At 44.2% G+C, this 20,996-nt stretch overlaps 1 protein-coding gene across 6 annotated transcripts in view; it reads right to left on the bottom strand.

Moving 5' to 3' along the window:
• Positions 1-20,996, bottom strand: part of TRIM2 (tripartite motif containing 2) — a 144,325-nt gene that overhangs the window by 17,341 nt on the left and 105,988 nt on the right. For all 6 annotated transcript variants that reach the window (XM_019534491.1, XM_019534494.1, XM_019534489.1 and 3 more), the window contains exons 7-8: positions 10,046-10,149; positions 8,637-8,804 (exon numbers count right to left, since the gene is read on the bottom strand). In XM_019534491.1, coding sequence (XP_019390036.1) covers positions 8,637-8,804; positions 10,046-10,149 — 272 coding nt within the window. The remainder of the gene's footprint in view (positions 1-8,636; positions 8,805-10,045; positions 10,150-20,996) is intronic.

The following is a 20,996-nucleotide window of genomic DNA, read 5'->3' as shown; positions in this document are numbered from 1 at the left end:
CTGGAGTAAAGAGTTATGAAAACCAGTATTAACTGAAATTTCTAAAATACCCTTCAAACATTTCTAAATCACTTATTATACAGAGGTAGTATATACAGACCTCATGGTGCTGCAATAGAAACTCACAATTTGCTTCAGCAATTTTACAGAATATGGCCATAGTACATGTCAATAGCATCATACCACCATGTAATTGCTTGCTTGCTTTCTCTCTGTTAATACCTGATTACACCTCTTAATAGAATGTATTATCAAAGATCTTTGCTCAGTGATAAGCTGAGGAGAAGAAAGGATGAGGACACATTGGCATGATTAGGGGCCTAGGAAACAGGACTTATGAGGAAAGGCTGAAAGAGTTATTTAGTGTGTAGAAGGGAAGACTGAAGAGGGATTTGATAACAGCATTCAAATACCTGAAAGGAGATTATAAAGAGGATCAAGATGGGCTTTTCTCTGTGGCTGTACAAGATTGCAATAGGAGCAATGGCCTCGCTTTGCACCAGGGGAAATTTAGGTTGGCAATTAAGGGTGTGTCTAAATGAGACATTTACTGCAGTTGCCTAATTAGATCTGCAGTAACATTTTAAACATGTAGCCCTATTAGGCCACAGGAAACTAATAAACTCAAGAGTTTTTTTCATGGGCAGCAATATATGTGTAGATGCTGACTTGGCTAAGCTTGGGCAGGAGAGTGCTTCAGTGCAGGGGCTGCCTGCTGGCTAGCCCTGCACTGGAGCACCCTCGTGCCCTAGCCAGCCCTTCTGCAGTACCCTGAGCTAGGTCAGAGCAGTCCTGGGCTTCCTGATCTAAAGGTTTAGCTCCCCTGGGCCCCTGCCAGCTGGGGCTGATCCGACCTGGCTCAGCATGCTGTGGTCCCAGGCACACGTTTAAACAGCACACCCAGGAGCAATAAACTCCAGTGCAATATGGCTTCAAATTAATTGTACATGAAGATGTGCCCTAGGAGAAATTTTCTGACTACGAGGCCAGGCAAACATTGAAACAGGCTTCCTAGAGAAATTGTGGAATCTCCATCCCTAGAAATTTTCAAGACCAGGTTGGACAGACCCTTGGCTGGAATGGGTTAGTCAGGTGATCCTGCTTTGAGCAGGTGGCTGGAGTAGATGACCTTGTAAGGTCGCTTCCAGCCTCAGTTTTCTACGATCCTGTAAGGAAAATATGGATAAGGAAAATGAAGAACCAAGAGATGGGGTCACTTGCATGGAGTGACCCAGTAGAGCAGAAGACAAGTTCCTAAATCCGAAACACTCTGTTAAATAATGCTGTCTCCCCTTGTAAGAAACTCTGGATTAGGTATAGTGTCACAATAGTATTTTGCTAAATTAAATGTTATATAATATTCACGTTTCAAACTTTGAGAAAACTATAGACTCTGCCCCTATAGTCAGTGGTGACTGGACATATTGGAAGCTAACACACTTCTCCTTGGCAGAGAACTTTGCTATGAGTCAGCCAAGTACTCTAGAAAATTATGCATATGTCCAGGCATGGCCCCTGGACAACTGGCTTCATGGCTCTCATGACTGTTAAAGTGGTGAAAAGGGAGATGGCATGGAAGAAGAAAAAAAAAGACTATAAAAATGATAGCAAAAAAAGAACAAGAAAAAAACTGTGATGGTACACACCTACTAATCTCCTAGCATCAGAAAAGATGCAAGTATCTCATGCCCCTGATTCTTCAAATGGAAGTGTCATTCATACTTTACTCATTTTTCCAAAAGTCTCAGAGTGTTTTGCAAAAACTGTTGAATTCAGCCTCACAAAGCCTCTGTAAGTATTGTTGCCATTTTGTAGATGGAAAAACGGCTGCACTAGAAATTGTGATTTGATCACATTCCCAAAGTAAGTTAAGCAGAGCTAGGAATAAAACCCAGCTCCTGTAAATCTGTACTTCTGGCACAATACTTTATCTACCTTTTACATATAAAATGTTTACATAAACTGTTGTGGATGTTTCTCTCACACATTATGTCAATATATAACAAAAACATTCATATTACAAATTAAAGTTTTCCTCTCCCATGTAACAAGTCTAGTCACTAGTCCCATAAAGTTTGATCTACTGACTTCTACTGGTAAAAAAGCCATGGCAAACTTGTTCCTTTCCATAGCTCCTGGAGTCCAACAAAAACACACACTCAATTAAAACAAAGCTGGTCTCTGTGTCCTGTGAACCACCTTAATATTGACATTTTCAATATTTGTCTGTCTCCTGGCAGCAGACACTGCACAGGATGCTGGTACCCAAGACCCCCAGAGCTCTTTTCTGGTTAGCTACTGAGCCACCAACCATCCAAGTTTCTTAATTTATGTGCAGCTTGGGAGAAGTAAAGAAAATGGCATTGAAACACATAGCTCCAAATGAAGTCAGTTTACATTAGAGATTTTAATTATGTATAAAATGTACAAGTTACTTAGAGCGTTTTGATTCTGAGCTCACTTGCACCTTTTTTTATGCCAGTATATTTTATTTTATTCATGACCATCAGTGGAACAGCCTACCTTACATGAGGCATCTCTTTACTAGCTGCACATTTTGGAAGCTATTTTATTTTTATACAGGAAATAGCTCATATTTTGTGTAGACACACAAGATACTCTATACTGGGTTTTTTGGGTTTTTTTTTACCAGATCTGTTACAATATTATAATCTGTTACAATATTATAATTTATTATCAGGTATAAGAAGAAAAGGCAGGAGACAGAACTGCCTATATCCTATGGTTACATGAGTTCCCAAGTTACTGGACTGAATTGTTGAAAGGGTTATAATGAAAGTCTCGTGTCTACTACAGAATGGAAATGAATGCCAAAAGGGGCATTTCCTTGTTCTTTCCATGACCAACTGAAAGACATTTTAGGGTCATTTACTACCATGGAATGCCACCATGGAATGAATTACTAAAGTTGAACTCTGGAAGTAATGGGAGGTAGCTTCTCAGGAGGTCATTTGTTTCACTAAAGAGTATATTACTATCTCTTCCAGTGGGATCAGTCATAGACATAGTCAGAGACATTGCTTTTAATTTTACCTAACTCATGCACTGCAGGATAATGGGCATCAGGGGTAAGCTGGCTGTTTTTCTGGAGTGGTAACTTACTTTTTTACTCTGTCCTCTTATTTAATAGCAATTCAAGATATAAACACAAGAGATTCATCACTCCAGAGGGGATTATTACTATCTCAAACCTAACAAATTTTCTAGTGTGTTGCATTTTCTGTGCTGATAAAATGCTTCTTTTTACAGATCTACTGAACTTGGCAGTTGTTAAGTTGTCACCATAATTTTTTTTTAAGATTAAGACATCATTTTAAGATGTAAAGTACGCTCCATAAAGAAAAGTCCCTGTGATTTACTATGGGTCAAATTTTGCCACCAGTACTTATGAGTACTAAATTCTTGAATTACCCCTTGAAATCAATAGCATCTTGTCTAAGCTAGGGTTTAAGGCAGTAGAAGCCAACCTTTTGGCAGGAAAGCCACAAATTAAGCCCTACCTGTGCCCCAAATGCCACTCTGATCTCCATCTCTAGAGACATGAATGAGTTTGAGCCCTGGGATGCTGGAAGAGACGTGTTACTGCCAAAAGTCAGGTTAACCCATCTCCAGCTCCGCAACTACCACCGTTTTATATGGTGAACAGGATCCAAAGCCCTGAATTTAATGGTGGCTGCAGGGCCAGGGAAGGGCTAACCTGGTTTTTGGAGATATTACCTGACACTTCCACTTGCACCAGCATCCTGGCCCTGCTCTGCAACCTTTACTGAGAACCTGTGACTCACGTGCCACATAGCAGTCGCTTGTGCCACTTGTGGCATGTGTGCTACAGACTGGCCACCCCTAACTTAGAGTATGATGGTAATATATGTAATTGACCCATGGTAACTAGAATTAGAAGTTTTACAGAGGCACTTAACCTTTAACACTCACTGAACTAGTGAAGTTGACGGAGGTGGCACTTTAAATGATGGTGCCTGGGATAGCACGGGGCGGAGGAGGGAGGAAGGAAATTGAAATCAAAGAATGGGGATGCTAATCATAGTTTCATAGTAGTTAGGGTCAGGAGGGACCTGAACAGATCATCTAACCTGACCCCCTGCCACAGGCAGGAATGAATGCTAGGTTCACAAGATCCCAGACAGGTGATCATCCAACCTCCTCTTGAATTTGCCCAAGGTAGGGGTGAGGACAACTTCCCTGGGAAGTTGGTTCCAGATTTTGGCCACCCTAACTGTAAAAAATTGCCTTTTGATCTCTAATCTAAACCTGTTCTCCATCAGTTTATTATCATTGTTCCTTGTCATCCCAGGTGGCGCTGGGGAGAAAAGGGCTCTACCTATTTGCTGTTGATCTCCCCTGATGAGTTTGTAGGCAGCCACCAGGTGCCCCCTCAGCCTCCTCTTGCTAAGGCTGAACAGGTTCAGGTCCCTCAGTCTCTCCTTGTAGGTCCTGTCCTGCTGCCCTCTTACCAAGCGGGTGGCCCTCCTTTGAACCCTCTCCAGGTTGGCCACATCCCTCTTGAAGTGCGGCGCCCAGTACTAGATGCAGTACTCCAACTGCAGCCTGACCAAAGTCACGCAGAGGGGGAGTATCACCTCTCTGGACTGGCTTGAGATGCATCTTTGGATGTATGACAAAGTATGGCTGGCCTTGCTGGCTGTGGTCTGGCATTGGCGGCTCATGTTCATCTTGGAGTCAATAATGACTCCAAGATCCCATTCCACCTCTGTGCTTTCAAGAGGGGAACTCCCCAGCCTGTATGTATGCTGTAGATTCCTTCTCCCAAGGTACAGAACTCTGCGTTGAACCCCATTTGTCTACGTTGAACCCCATCCTATTCTCATCTACCAACTTTTGTAGTCTGTCTAAATCTATTTGCAGCCTCTCTCTCCCTTCAAGTATGTCCCTCTCGCCCCACAACTTAGTGTCATCAGCAAACTTGGACAGCGTGCTTTCCACCCCCTCGTCCAAGTCGCTGATGAAGATGTTAAACAGTGCGGGCCTGAGGACTGAGCCCTGGGGTACCCCACTGCTCACATAACACCAGGGTGAGTACAACCCGTCTGCCACTACTCTCTGGGTGCGCCCCATCAGCCAATTTTTTACCCATCCAACTGTGTAGGCATCAATGCCACAGTTGCTTAATTTATTGATGAGGATGGGGTGAGAGACCGTGTCAAAGGCTTTCTTAAAGACTAGAAAGACTATGTCCACGGTGACACCATCATCCAAGGATTTAGTCACGTGGTCATAAAAGGCAACCAGGTTGGTCAGGCAGAACCTGCCTTTGGTGAAACCATGCTGATTGCCCCTGAGCATGATCTCCCCTGCTGGCTCTCCACAGACGTGCTCCTTGATGATTCTCTCCAAGATCTTCCCAAGCACTGAGGTGAGGCTTACAGGCCTATAGTTACCTGGGTCCTCCCTCCTCCCTTTCTTGAAAATTAGGACCACATTAGTCAGTTTCCAATCCCCTGGCACCTGGCCAGATGACCATGAATGCTCATACAGCCGGTCCAAAGGCTCCGCGATGACCCCTGCCAGCTCCCTCAACACCCTTCGGTGGAGGGCATCTGGACCTGCAGATTTAAAAATGTCTAGCTCTTTCAGAAGATCCCTAACTATATCTGTGCTGACTGAAGGCCTGACAGAGCTATCCCCGAGATTGTCCCTACCTCTGGTAGGTTAGATGTCCCAGTACCTGTTCAAGAAAACAGAAGCAAATAAACTGTTAAACATATCAGCTTTCTTGTCTGGTGTAGCCACAAGATTACTGTTTGTGTCTTGCAGGGGCCCTATATTGCCTGGTGCCCTCTTCTTGCTTCCAAAGTACTTGAAAAAGGACTTTTTGTTGTCCTTAATCCTGGACACTAGCCTGAGTTCCACCTCTGCCTTGGCCTTCCTAATAGCCCTTCTACACTCACGGGCCTAGGAGTACTCCTCCTTGGTGATAGCTCCTCCCTTCCACTGGTTGTATGCCTCCCTTTTAGTCCTCAGGCATTGCTGAATACCTTTGCTGAGCCAAGGGGGTTTCTGAGCACTCTTAGCCCCCTTGCTTCTTTCAGGGACTATTATCCTTTGGGCCTGGAGGATTTCCCTTAAGGTATGACCATCCCTCATGGACTCCCATCTTCTCTACCTTCTGGGCCCTCAGCGCCTCCTCCAATAGTCTCCTAAGCTCATTGAAGTTGGCCCTTCTGAAGTCAAGGGCATTAGCCTTGGTGTAAGCCCTTGACACCCTGTGTTGGACAGTGAATCCAGCAGGTGATGATCGCTATTGCCCAGGTGGTCAAGAACCTGCAGTCCCCTCACCAGGTCATCCCCCATGGCTAGGACCAGGTCCAGCAAGGCATTACCCCTAGTGGGGCTGTACACTTCCTGGATAAGGTGAAGGTCTTTTAGCCTATGCGAGCGGTCAGACCTGGCTGTTTGCTCCTCCCACCAAATGTCTGGGTAGTTTAGGTCACCCATGACAATAACATCCCTTGACCTAACCGCCTCCATAAGCTGACTGGAGAAGTCCTGGTCCAGCTCTTCCCTCTGGTTGGGTGGTCTGTAGTAGATGCCCACCATAAGGCCCCTTCCCCATGCGCCCCTTGTAGTTTGACCCATAGTGTCTCTGCCTGACCCTCCTCTACCCCAAAGCTAATCCTTGATGATGTGAGGTGCTCTCTACTCACCTATCTAAGAAAGTAAATGCAAGTAATTTTTGCAAAAACAGGTCCTACATAAAACACACACATAGGAAACTGGTACTAAAAACATCTCTCTTGCGTAAGCTAAAAGAGGACGCTTCTTCCTGATACTAATAGTAGGCTCTTATACCTGTGGTAAGAATGTTGAAAGGATAACAACACACAGGATGGGTCTGTCCAACAAAGTTTTACCAGCATAGCTGTCACCTAGGAAAGACCACACACACACATACCTACCAAGAGAAACAGCTAAGCCATCAAAATCCCCAGTCTGGGTGTAACTCTGCTAACTAGAATAGGGCTTCTGCTAGGTTAGCTAATGTCATTCAGAGAGGTGGTATATGGCAGCATAAAAATCCCATCAGCTGACACACACCTCATCTCCAGTTGAGGGCACTGCTGATCTAGCTGCAATGGCACAGCCACATTGGTATACCCTCCATAATACAAACAAGCCCATGTTCATTTCACTTAGAAGAAAAGATTACAAAGAAATAAGATTCTTCTTAATCAATTAAATACACAAGCCACCAAGGATTTTCTTGGTCATGTCAAACTTCAATACCTGCTTATCAGGCTAGGTGTGGGTGAACCACAGCTAGTTCTGGTAAGGACTACAACAACAACTACTACAAACAGCTGAGTGTCAAAGATGGTCAAGATATGCTTTTAGCATTTCTAACATGGATTAGAAATTACCCCTCCTCTCTTGCTTTGTCCTACTTATATTATAGCATGACTAATTTAACTCCCTCTACGGTACAAGCCAACCAATGCAAAAGATAGCAGCCCATAATGCAACACTGGGGCAATCTTATGAAGATAATAGACGTGCTTTGCCTTCTTTTCACCAGTTGCCAATAGGAAAGTGAATGAATTACTTGCTTTGCTGACCTTTATGCCATACTTAGAGGGGCCAATTGTTCATTTTCTGTCCTCCCAGTGACCTAGACACATTAGAGGTATCGTGCAATTCACTGGTTAATTGTGCAATTACCTTCATACCAGCTACACATGCATAGTAGCTATCACGCAATAAAAAGCTTCAACGAGCTATAAATTTAGACCTAAAAATGTGTACTAACTTTATAGCTGGTCACTACTAAGCTTAAATTCGCACATGTAGTATGGTCTCCCTTGCAGCTAGGAGCACCATCAGCTGACTGGGCTCCCAGCTACAGGAGCAGTGGTGATGCGTAGGGGGTGCACAGGGGTGCACATGAACGCCCTGAGAGCGCTGGTGCATCCCCTGTCAGGCTGCACTCCTTGCTCAGGTGACGGGCAGGGGGGACAGGCAGGAGCGCCTGTGCCCCCACCCCTGCAAGTGCCGGCCAGGGAGCGTGAGCACTGGATGTAGGCCGTGACTGTTTCTGGAAGTGCCGCAACCACTTCCAGGAGTGTCATGGCTGCTTTCAGGAGCAGTGTAGCCACTCACCAGTTGGCAAGTTTTGCCACAGGGGATCCTCCCACCCACTCTTCCCCTTCCCTGGTCGGCACCAGTTGCCAGGCACAGGGGTGTACTATACCTAGCATGTATGGTTATTAAATAGTTATATTTGGAAGCTACCCTCCCCATAATGAAATACCGCAGCCCACTTTATGACACAACGTATGTTGAACTGTTTTGAATTGGACTTAATTATTTTGGCTGTTTTACAATTAAGTTATGGTACAGAATCCAGTGAAAGAGAATTTTATTAATTAAACTATATCATTCCTATTTAATACACTATTAGTATCACAATATTGGCTTTTCCCTTGGTTTTAGGTACTTTATCATCATGGAGTTCCACAGAAAGACTGCATTTTTAATCAGTTTCATATATTTAATTTTTGTTCTTGAAACTAAACAGACGTTATTAATCTCTTTCTCAATAAGCTGCTCCACACTCAAGAGTATCGATATTGTAGTCTTACCTTAAATTTCCCATCTGATGAAAATATGCTGACCCATTTGTTGTCATAATCTGCAATAATGATGTCACCACTTGGATGTACAGCTACTCCCGTGGGACGCTGTAACTGGCCAGGAGATCTTCCTCGTATACCAAAACGACTTTTGAACTGGCCATCGTTGGAAAATATCTGTGATAAAAAAATTACATTTATGTTTGAAGTAATTCTCCATAATCACATTAATCTAGTTCTTGGCACTTGGGAAACAGCAAGATAGGTAAACCATAGAAATATTATGGCCAGATAGAGGACTGTAAATATGAAGCACTGTTATAGCCTATGTTTGAAAGCTATAGGCTCAAGTTATAGAAAATCCTCAACCTAGACACTAACTTGATAATAAATATATGTTTTGCACTTATATAGCACCATTTTTTCAAAGATCTCAAAGTGTTTTACCAACATAAGTGAATTAACCTTTACAGTGTCCCTCTGAGGTAGTTGGAAGGAAGCATTGTTATTCCCATATTATAAATGAGGAACCTGAAGCACACAGTGATTTGGTCAAGGTCATACGGGAAGTCTGTGAAAGAGATGGGAATAGAACCTAGAACAGAATTTCAACAATTAAATCAAGTTACCTAATTTAGAAGATAAAGTTCGGCATCCCTGAGAGACGATTAACATCTCTCAGAATTTACCCTACCTGTTTCCAAGCCAGGTAATTAGATATTGAAATTCCACTTGTGGCTGTAAATAATTAAACGTGAGAGCACATTTAGCAGCCACTAGTGAAAAGTTGACAAAATGAAAGCGAGGGTCCATTTATCTCCAACCATACATGCTGTCCAAATAGAGCAGACAAGTCCTTAATAGTGAAAATGACATATGATAGAAGGCAGTAGGGGGCGACATAGCTTGATTTTCACACAGGAAACTGAAGCCTAATACCTAAAGGCAAGAAATAGACATCATGGGGCCTGCTGCTATAGAAATTAATGTTTCCATTTTAAAATCAGAGAGGAAAGTAAATTAAGAAGACTAAAAGTCATTTGAAATGACACCTACATTTTGTTTTTCCTCAGAGGTCAGCTTATGAAACTGGATGTTTGGACACTTAATTCTGCTTTGCGTGGAAACACAGAAACGATAAAGTTGTAATGCCAAGTCATACTTGCAAATAAGACACACTTTTCTAATATCACTTTCCTGATTGGTCTTTTCTTTACATTCAAATATATTAAAAAGGGAAACCATGTTTGCAAATCTGCTAATTGATCTGAACCAGATACTGGTTACCTCAAGAAACCAGAATGACCAACCATGGGCGTTGCACATGGTGGGCTTCCTTTATATTTTCTATCCGTACTTGAATCTTCCAAAACTTGTCTCTACTAAAGTCAAATACTAAATATGGCAAATTATCATACCTGCACGCACTGGTTGTTACTGTCTGCTATTAATATTTTTCCATTTGTAGATGCAGCTACCCCCTGAAGGTTTGTGAATTCCCCTTTGTTTCTTCCTTTGGTACCTAGAATTGGACATGAAATACACAAGTGAGGTTATACACATCTAATCAACTAAGGGTTTTGATCTCAGCATATTTGTTCTTTGTTCTTGCTTTCCTTGGTAAATTGTTCCTTTCCTCAATCAAAATTAACTCATGGAACAACAGTTCTGAAAAAGAACAGCATCATTCTTTAGCCCCATCAAAGCAGGAATCCCTTTTGCCTTTCAGAAACAGCTGCGTCTGCTGCTTTTCTGTGACAATAAACAAAATACTTTCTACAGGATGGCTATTTGGCTTCATTATGCCCAGAAGGGAATGAGACTGGTATGATATTCACATACTAAGTGAAAGGCACTAAAATAAGAATCTGGGTACATAGATGAATATGTAGTGTTAGTGGCCTAAGCTCATCCATTTTTTTTAACATTGCTTCAGCTAATAAAACAAAGTTTAGATACATGAGAGTGCTCGAGAGAAAGCTTTTTATGCTTTCCTGGGGAATGGGGAAACTTGGCAAGTTACCTGTATACATAATTTTCAATTTATAATATGTAGATGTTCCTTCTATTGAAAACTCTGAGGCAGAGACTGAGCTTTGTTAAAGGTTTGTACAATATCTTATACAATGGGGATGTGATCCAGATGGGGACCTCAGAATGCTACTGTAGTATACATATTAAACATAAAAAATAGTTCCTGTAGTGCAACAAGTGTTTGAAAGCAGGAGCTTTCAACAGCATTCACTAAATCTGGGTGCCTCAGTTGTTTGTTTTCCATTTTGGATGTGTCTACATGTGCATTCATGCGCTTTTCCTAATAAGCATTGCATTTAGTACCTCCAATGCAAAGTACTACATAAAATGCACATTAGGGTGCCCTAATGCAGAGTAGCGAAATTGCACACTATTTTAGCAATGCTTAATGCTCAGTGGCCTATTTTATTTTACATTAGCATATTAGCACAGTTTTTTATGCAACACTTTAATGCACATTAAAATAGACTACTGCACATTAAAATGCTTGTGTAGACACACTCTTTGAGACATTCCCCAGCAGCACATGGGAAGCCGACTTCAGCTGCATGCTGCTTTTCCTGACTGGTGCTGACCTAGCTGGGTCCATCCCATCCGGAGCAGCATGCGGCTGAAACCAGCTTTCCACAAGCTGCTGGGGGTGTGAGGAGCCCAGCCAGGTCTGCACTGGCCAGCAGAAGCGGCAGCAGAGCCATGCGCCCCTTGGGACAAGACGAGCCCAGCCAGAGCGGCAGGGGCTCAGCTGCATTTTCCTCCTGCCTGCACCAGTCAATCCCGAGTGGCACATGGCTCCGCCGCCACTTCTATTGGCTGGTGCCGACCTGGCCGGCCTCCTCCCATTCCCAGCAGCATGTGGGAAGCCAGCACGAGGGGCATCAACAGGTAAGGTCCTGGTGTGACCTCTGCGGGGCAAAGTGGCGGGAGCCGGTGTCTGCTGGACCCCGTGCTCTGGGTGCACAGTGCTGAGGCCACTGGGGATGCATGCACAGGTGGCTGGGCACCATGGTGAGCGGGGTCATGCAGGTGGGCAGGTGAGAGGCTGTGGTGCAGCAGCCGCCTTGCTCCAGTCCCCCCTCAGGCAGCACCGGCTCATGGGGCTGTACTGCTTGCGGGATGGAGATGTGGAGCTATTTATTTCTCCCCTTCAGTCTCTGGGGCAGTAGCTGGCTGGATGCAGAATGGGTCCCTCCTGCCCCTGCCCACCAGGAGCTATCATGAACCTTGCAGTAACAGGCAGGTGCAGTACAGCTACACAGGCAGGGTCTCTGGCCCAGGACAGAGGGTGTTTGAATATGGCTCACTGGCCCCCTGGGTAATAAAAAGTTCATGATCTAGCCCCACATTCAAAAAGGTTGGACACCCCTGAACTGTGCAGTTTACTAAAACCTGACCATAATGCTATTTTATCTGGGAAAGTATTTTACAAGAAATAATTGACTGCATATCCCACACACTATATGTTTCAATATATAATCTTAATTTGAAAGCTATAGCTTCAGTTTTAGCCACAGATATCCTGTAGTACAATTATTAAAATGTTTGATTGTGATTCTGGATATAAGAGTGATGCATTAGCCCTACTTTGCCTTTAACTTTCATTAGTGATGCATGTTTAAGAGATATGCCTTTCCTCCACTCAGTCACTCTTTCTGCTCAAGTGGTGGGGATTGGATTCACAGTTTCCGTTATTGATTAACAAGAGCACTTAATTGCCCTGGAGTTTGTGCTGAAAATATATTCCTTTCTTTCTCAGCCTGCTCTTGTGACTGCAGGGTACTTACATCTTCTCAATGAGATGCATACTTCTCATAATTTTTGCATTGCAAAGGGAAAATAAATGATAGGGGGAAAGCAAGCTATATCTGAGTTATGCTACCCAGACTTGAGTCATTTCTGTGTATTCGTTTAATGAGCTATACCCATGGGCATGCATGCTGACCCAGTAATTTTCTTCCTGCATATGTTAATGATAACTTCCCTTTGTGCCCTCCAGCCAAAAGAAGTGGGTGAAAAGTGAGAAGCATTCCCCTTACTACTGATGGAAGAGGGAAAGCATTTGTCATAAAAAGAGGAGGCGTAAGTTAGAGCATCTGGAAACAACTAACATGAACTTTACAGAATGCAAAATCTTTTCCTCAAGAAGAACATTCTCTAAAATGAAAATTCCTTGATTTTAAAGATAACTCAGAGTTACATAAAGGGCTAGTCAGAGTGCTCTTCAGTGGGACCTTGTAAATATACATTAGGAGAACAAAACAGTGGACATTGTTCAGGAATGTCACAGCTATAGTTCCCAACAGAATTTATGAATGGTAGTTTATTGCCAGAGTTTACAGAGAGTGAAATTCAGCCCGGAGCAGAGGGTCTGTGTGAGGCACTTGGCAGTTATTAAACCCTTGAGTGGCAGGCAGGACTTTCTATGGTGTTTCTGTACTGGAGTGAATTTTCCAGCAGGAAGAAAATGGCACCTAGCTTCAGCTAATTTTCTAATGTACAATCAACAAGAAAATGAGCAACCCAGAACTTTCACCAAATACACTGTAGGATCAAAAAAGTAGGGGTGACACTTCATCCAAGGAACTTATTTAGCTCACAAATCCTCTTTTTACAAGATAAACTCTACCATGAATATTGTCCAATAGGCCCCTGGCAGACATTACACATAAGGCATAATTAATCTGTTAATCACATCTTAAATACTAGCCTGGCCACACGTTAAGGGAATTAATGATTCCACATTTTTTGTAACATGAATTCCACATTTTGTGGCTGGTTTCCATCACAACCTTAACTTGAACCAATGGCAGAGTTAAGTGACTGTCAGCTGGCTCCAGGATTGCACCGGAGTTCCAGCTGGCCCTGATGTGGTCCCCAGAGCTGGATGACCATTATCTGATCATTGCTTGGCTCTGGAGACAGCACTGGAGCTGGTTGGAGCCCTGTGTAGTCCTGGAACCAGCCAAAAATTAGCTTATTATCAGGCATCTGGCTTTCAGCTTGCCAGGTCAGGGAGAGCCTGGGATTATGATTCCAGGTTCCCTTTCCACTAGAAGTTACACAAAATCGGGAGCTGCTCTCTGATTCCCAGATTTCACATCCTGCTATATCGATGTGGCATGGCAGGAGGCATGATTGTTGGGATGCGGGATCAGATCCCCTTGTGCCTTTAAATGAACGTCTGTCAGTAGCTGTAAAGATGCTGTCCTTCTTCTTCAGTGCACCCTGGACACACATTGAGACCACCAGTTCTTTGGAGATTTTACCCCACAGAACTGAAGACAAACATTAAATAGATCCAACTGTTTTCAATATTAATAGGCTGATGATGCCCTGGTGCTTCTTAAGCAGTCAGACCCAGAGACAATTGGGCTACCTTTTTCCCAACCCTTCCAACCTATGCTCAGTCCCTGGAGAAGAAAGCAGGTGGAGTGTACTTAATTCTGCAGTAACACTCAAGGAACTTGGAAATCAGAAGACAGGGTGTAGGAGGGAAGAGTCTGGGGAACCCATCAAGGATCAGTCTGTGCAGACATACACAAATGATAGCTGCAGTTGCAGCACCCTCTTTTAATGATTTGGTTTTAGAAATAAGGTATTTTCATCTTATCACACAATAAATGTAATCATTTCATTTTTATAGCTTTGGAAATATTGTAATTATATTCATGGCAATAAAACTACTTGAGCGTGATAGTTCAATATCACTAAGATTGCCGGTAGCTGTTTAATGGTGTGTTTATAGCTATGTATCTCGATGACACACTTGTTGCCATAGTCTGAAAAACACTTGTAGGGACAGATTCTATCCCACCTATTCCTATATTTACTTGAATCACAGACAAGGTTTTTCCCTCTGTTGAACATGAGGGGAAAGCCCTTAGTCTTGGATTTGAATACAAGCAAGGTAAAGGGGGGCAGGCAGGCACTGCAGCTTTAAGCAATCCTGGCTGGGTCATGAGTGACTACACGGTTCTGGGGGTTGAGGTTAAGGGGTTGGGGGAACAGGTAGCTTTCTCATCCATCCTCCTGGTTGCAGGCCGTGGGCCTAGGAGAGACAGATGTATCAAAAGAGGTGAACCGAAGGCTCTGGCAATGGTGCTACCCAGAGAGGATCCCAGGAGGGCGCAGGGCTTGGGGCAAAGCAGCTTGTACAGGGCCCCTCTCCCCATCCCACAGCACACTTATGCTGGGGAGTGAAAGCCCCAGCACACTGGACACAGTGGGAGAGGTGGCAGCCATTACTTCCAGCCGGAACAAACAAAGAGACATCCAACCTGCTGGGAGGGAGGGTGGACTAAACATCAGCTGTGGCTTCTCCACCTGGCTCTGTGGGGCCCTTCAAAGTGTGGTTGCCACAATTCGCAACCCCGCCAGGGACAGCCCTGGTGCTACCAAGATGTTTTTGGCTTCCTGGACCACAGCACACACTTCAGAGACAGAGGTCTTCTGGGAAGGGATGGTATCCACCTCAAACCAAAGGGGAAGGTCCTTTTCTTGGCCAGGATAGCAGACCTCCTTGACAGAGCTTTAAACTAAGATTGCCAGGGGATGGAGGACAACGGGCAGAGCAATCCCAGGGGACAATAAACAAACAACCATTACAATAGGAGATGACAGGAAGGACACTACAGCATGAGCTGTGGGAATGGAGCTCCCTCAATGTGACAACATGAATTGGTATTAAGGAAGGGTGACTTGAGACCCTCTGGGTCAAGATACAGGGGAGTCATGGCAAAAGGGACCTAACTTTGGAATATATTACAGATCTCCAAATCAAGATGAGGAGCTACATTTGGAAGAGGCTGGAAGAGGCTGCGAGACCACAGGATATGGTCATCATGGGCAACTTTAACTACCCAGATATCTCCTGTGAAGAACACTCGGCCAGATCTGACTGGTCACATTGATTCCTGACTTGTGTCAACAAGCTGTACCTGTCTCAGGAAGTATATGGGCCAACCAGAGGAACTGCCCTCCTAGATTTAGGCTTGGCCAAGAGGGATGACCTGGTGACTGATCTGAAGATAGAGGGTAACCTAGGCAACAGTGACCACAACACTATCACTTTCATTGCCTGTTGTAGGGCTGGGGAAAAGTCAGTAAGGTAGAAATTTGACTTTAAGCTAAGGGCTTTAGTAAGTAGAGTGTGGACGAAGAGTGGTCATTCCTCGAGGATACGCTCCTCAGTGCACAGAAGTTGTCCATACCTGTACGCAAAAAAGGTGGCACAAGGGCCAGGAGGTCATCTTGGCTCAACAGGGAAGTCACAGATCTTCTGAAAAAAGAAAAGGGAGGCTTGATGATGGAAGCTAGGAATAGGCCCTAAGGAGAACTACATAAGATTGGCCCACACCTGTAGGTGGTGGATTAGAAAAGCAAAAGTGGTGACCAAATTCAGGTTAGCAACTGAACTCATGGACAATAAGAAGTCCTTCTATAGGTACATAGGTAACAGAAGGAAAACCAGTGGAAATGTGTGACCGCTGCTCAATGCATCTGGACATCTGATTATCAACACCAAGGAGAAACCTGAACTCTTGAACAAGTACTTCACATCTGTATTCCACCAGTCTAAGAGTGACAGCCTCCTAAATGCAAATATGATGCAAAATAGTTGCAGTAGGGATGATCACTTACTAACAGTCAATGTAGAGCTTGTGAAAGAACAGCTAGAGAGGCTGGGCATCTATAAGTCAGCAGGACTTGATGAACTTCATTTAAGGGTGCTAAACAAACTAGCCAAGGTTGTCCCAGGACCATTGGTGAACCTATATGAGAATTCATGGCTGCCAAGAGAGGAACCAGAAGATTGGAAGAGGGCCAATGTTGTGCCCATCTTCAAAAAGAGAAGAGAGGACCCAGGGAACTACAGGCTGATCAGCCTGACCACAATCCCAGGACAAATCCCCCAGGAGAAGGACTCTATGTACAATAAGCTAGTAGAAGGCAAAATTATGAATAACAGCCAGCATGGCTTTGTCACGAGTAGGTCATGTCCAACTAACCTCATGTCCTTCTATGACCAGGTTACTCACCACCTGGATAAGGGAGATGAGGTTGACATCATTTACTTGGACTTTAGGAAGGCCTTTGACTTGGTGTTCCATGAGGCTCTCAAGGTAAAACTAGGGGACTCAACAATTCAATGGTCAGATGAGTGGGAAAGTGGCTGCTGAGCTGGACCCAGAGAGTACTAATAGACAGATCTGTATCAACCTGGTGGAAGGTAGTCAGTGGGGTCCCCCTAGGTTCGGTACTTGGACCAGTGCTTTTCAACATCTACATCAATGATCTGGATGTGGGGGTGAAAAGCACACTGGCAAAGTTTGCTGATGACTTTGGGGTAGTGTGGCCATGCCTCAGGGCAGGCTGACAAATGCAGGCAGACCGAGAGAAATTTGTTAGATGGGAAGACCAGAACCACATGCTGTTCAACACTGAGAACTGTAAAATGCTCCATCTGAGGAGGAAAAATCCAAAACAAACTTACAGGCTTGGTGGTGCTACGCTAGCTAGCACCACATCTGAAAGGGACCTGGGGGGTCATAATTGACCATAAAATGAACATGAGCCACCAGTGTGATGCTACAGTTAGCAGAGCAAACAATATGCTGGCAAGCATCAACCAATGCATCTCAAGCAAAACAAAGGAAGTTATTATCCCACTCTCCCAAGCAGCACTGGTGAGGTTGCAGCTGGAGTACTCTGTCCAGTTCTGGGTGCTACACTTCAAGAAGGATGTGGAAAAGCTTGAGAGAGCCCAGAGAAGAGGCACTCATATGATTAGAGGCCTGAAGAGCAAACCATACTAGGAAAGGCTGAGAGATATGGGAATGTTCAGCTCAGAAAAGAGAAAACTTCACGGGAATTTGGTGGCAGCTTACAAATATAGTAGGCTTACTCTTTTCAGGGCTTGGGTAGAGTCCCAGGCTTGAGGGTCTGCTGTTTGCAGACAGCAAAAGGAAGCAATACCATGCCATTTTCCAAAGGGAGGAGGCAAGGAGCAGCTGGACCTGAATCAGAACTGTGCCAGTCAGGTCCAGAGAACTTTGGGGGTGGAGCCCCTGAAGAGTATAAAAGGGGATCATGCTCATCAGGCTAGGGAGAGATGACGAGGGACGGTGAGGAGAGGGGAGCTCCAGAGATGGCCATCCTTGGGATCTCAAATGAGCTTCAGCAGTGCACAGATCAATGCACAGGGAGCTGGCTCTGGGAGCACCTTGAGGCTGCTTGGGCCTCACCCGCTACGCAGGTCGGCGCATGGAGAATCTGCCCTGGGAGCAGCTTGCGGCTGCTTGGGCCTTACCCGGTGCGTGGGTCAGTGCACAGAAAAACTGCTTCAGAAGCAGATCACTGCTGCTCATGTTAGCCCCAGCCCTAGGCCAAGAGTCCAGGGCCCCGCAGTGCAGCTCCACCTTTAACTAAAAGAGCACCAGTGCCCGGAGCAGGGCCCAGAAAAAGGGAGAACCCTGGTGTGAGACCAGGGAGTCAGACTCTGCAAGGGCTTGGCTCCCAGAAGAGAGAGAGAGCCCTGAGTGCCCAGTGAGGGGCACCGCACCATAGAGAAGAGCTGAAGGTGCCGCTGGGGAAAGGCTCTTGCAGGATCAGCCACCAGACGACAAGTCTTAACTTATCCAGAGAGGAAGCATGAGTTACTGGGGAAGTGGGCCCCACAGGGGAGGCTGACACAGGTGAGGAGGGTCTGCTGCCTTCACCCTCCATTGCGGGAGGGGCGTGTCCACGTCCCAGGGCCCTAAAGGGGAGGGGCTTCACGGAAAGCCCTTGGGGAGGTCCTGAGTGCACCCCCTGTTTTGAGGTTGTCATTGTGTTAAGGGCTATATAGCTAGGGGTATTTTTTTAAGTTGGTTTATATGGTTGATGTGTTTTAATGCCACGATGTGTATATTGGTATCAATATTTGTGAAGGTTTAAAGAAATATTATTGTTAATTTACTTGGGTTATATAGGTTAAGATCCCTATGTGTTAATTGTGTTGTATAAGTTGTAAGTTATTTGATTCATATTTGGTATTATATGAACTGTGGAATATTATATATAGCAATATATGTTAATCCTTGTATATATTCTGTTTTATATTAAGTGTCTGTATTTATTCTTGTAATAAATTGTACATAGTTAAGTATTTGGTTTTGGCCTAGCTCTATAGAGAGGGGAGGAAGCCGCACTAGTAGCTGACCCCTTCCTCAGCACCCTGCCTGACCACCACCCCTGTCATCGGAGGGCAGGGCTCACCCCCCTGGTATACCTGGGCTACAAAAATATATCAGGAGCTAGGTAAACTATACACAAAAGTGCCCCAGAGGTAAACTAGGAGCAATGGTCATAAACTCTTAAAAGGAGTTTTCAGACTGGATAAAAGGAAAAACTTCTTTATAGTTTGTGTGACCAGACTCTAGAATAGACTCCCAGTAGGGGTGTGCAGGCACCTACCCTGGAGATCTTCAAAAGGAGACTGGATGCACACCTTACTGGGGTTAATTGACTCCAGCAGCCTTTCCTGCCTGGAGCAGGGGTGCTGGACATGATGATCTCACAAGGTCCCTTCTAGCCTTAAACTTCTGTGAATCTGTGATGCCAGCTCCAGCCCCAGCCTGGATTCAGACTGTAGCTGCTGCCCCCCACCACCATTTTCCTGCCATTGCCTCTGCCCGCTGGTTTCTGCCCTGCCACCACCACTTACTCCCAGTAGCAGGTCCCACTCTGGCCCAGGACATGGAGCACAAGGCTACTCAGGCCTCAGTCTGGCCAGGCAGTAGTGCTGGTAGTGGTGATGGCAGCAGCTCCAGCCCCAGCTCTAAACCAGAGCCAGGACTGGCACTGCCACACCTGCTGTTGGCTGGCCAGGAAGGGTGAAGAATCCATGTATTGCATCTTACAAGGGAATAGACAGCTGCAGTAGATATTTGATAAAGCATAAATGTGAATATCCAGAAGAGTTTTGGAGGAAGGAGATTTGTTTATACTTTTTAAGAGGGGCCCTGCCAAAACTGCTGTTTCTCCTTGAGTTCTCCCTGCATAGGGCTATCCCCTTTCTGATCAAAGAAGGTTTTAGAATAGCTCTTTCCTGTACTTGGCTATAAAAGATGACCCTGCTCCCACTCTAAATCTAGAGCACATTGCATCGTTCCCTTTTGCATCCCTTTCTATCTTGAAAACACTTTTTGTCCACTACTGATTTTTACCTTTAAATTTTAAGGCAATTTGTTAAAGGATTTATTACTTTAAGAGTGCCAACAAAGCGTTCTTAAAGTAAAGCATGAAAGAAAAAAATGCACCGTTTTTACTAGGAGCTTCCAAGTTAAAATATGAAATGCATCTCTTCAGATAGTGGGTATATGTAACCTCCCCCTGAAGCCAGTGGAGCATTGCTGGATCTTGTTACACATACAACAGAGAATGGGTGAGTTATAGTTAGCTCCCATATACCTTCAAGCTGTAGGCTATTCTCTATCAACAAATTATTTGAAGGTTCTATCTTTAATTCTCAGTTGATCTCTTTTCTAAATTTAAAGCAAACCCAATAAGTAGTGTTCAATAGATAGATGTTTACTAAAACTAAATAATATTGCTAGGGAGGTAGCAGGCTTAGTTGATTGCCTATGGGATCATAGGAAAGTAGGGCTGGAAAGGACCTCAGAAGGTCATCTACTCCAGCCTCCTGCTCAAGGCAGGATAATCCCTGACTAAAACGTCCCAGCCAAATGCCTTTCTAAATATCCAAGGACGGAGAGTCCACAGCTTCTCTAGGTAGCCTTTTCCAATGCTAATCTGTTTCTTTCCTCTCCCTTTAGAAAAGGCTGGGAGCTTCGGAGCAGTTCCTGCCATACTCATTTTACTTCTCTTCACTGCACCTTTAAGGCCTCCTCACCAGATCAGATTGGTTAAATCAAATTTAAAAAAAAATGCTAACTGTCTACATTCTGCCTAGATATTATAAGTCCATTAGAAATGCAAATAAATCCAATAAATGTATCAAACAGATATGGCTAATCAAATAACAACTCTTATCTACCTGTATTTTTGCCAGAGTTCTAAATATATTCTAGTCTTCACTATTTGTTTGCTCTTTGGTGCCTGGCTAAACCAGCATATTGTCTTGTTGGCAAATTCTCTTAAATGTAACACTGTCATTCCTATTTTTAACAGAAAATTATTTCTCTTGTTCATTCTTTTTTCATACACTTTGACTAGAAAAATCTATTAATGTAATAACTTATTTTTTCAGTTATACAGTAAATTAATCTATATGCCTTTTAGTTGTGATTTCCTATATTCTCAGACTTAAATTATGTTAAAATAGAGTTAAATCTAAAA

The sequence above is a fragment of the Crocodylus porosus genome, unplaced genomic scaffold (genome assembly GCF_001723895.1).
Source record: "Crocodylus porosus isolate Cpor-Errol unplaced genomic scaffold, CroPor_comp1, whole genome shotgun sequence".
NCBI lineage: Eukaryota > Metazoa > Chordata > Crocodylia > Crocodylidae > Crocodylus > Crocodylus porosus.
This window is presented reverse-complemented; position numbering and strand designations above follow the sequence as displayed.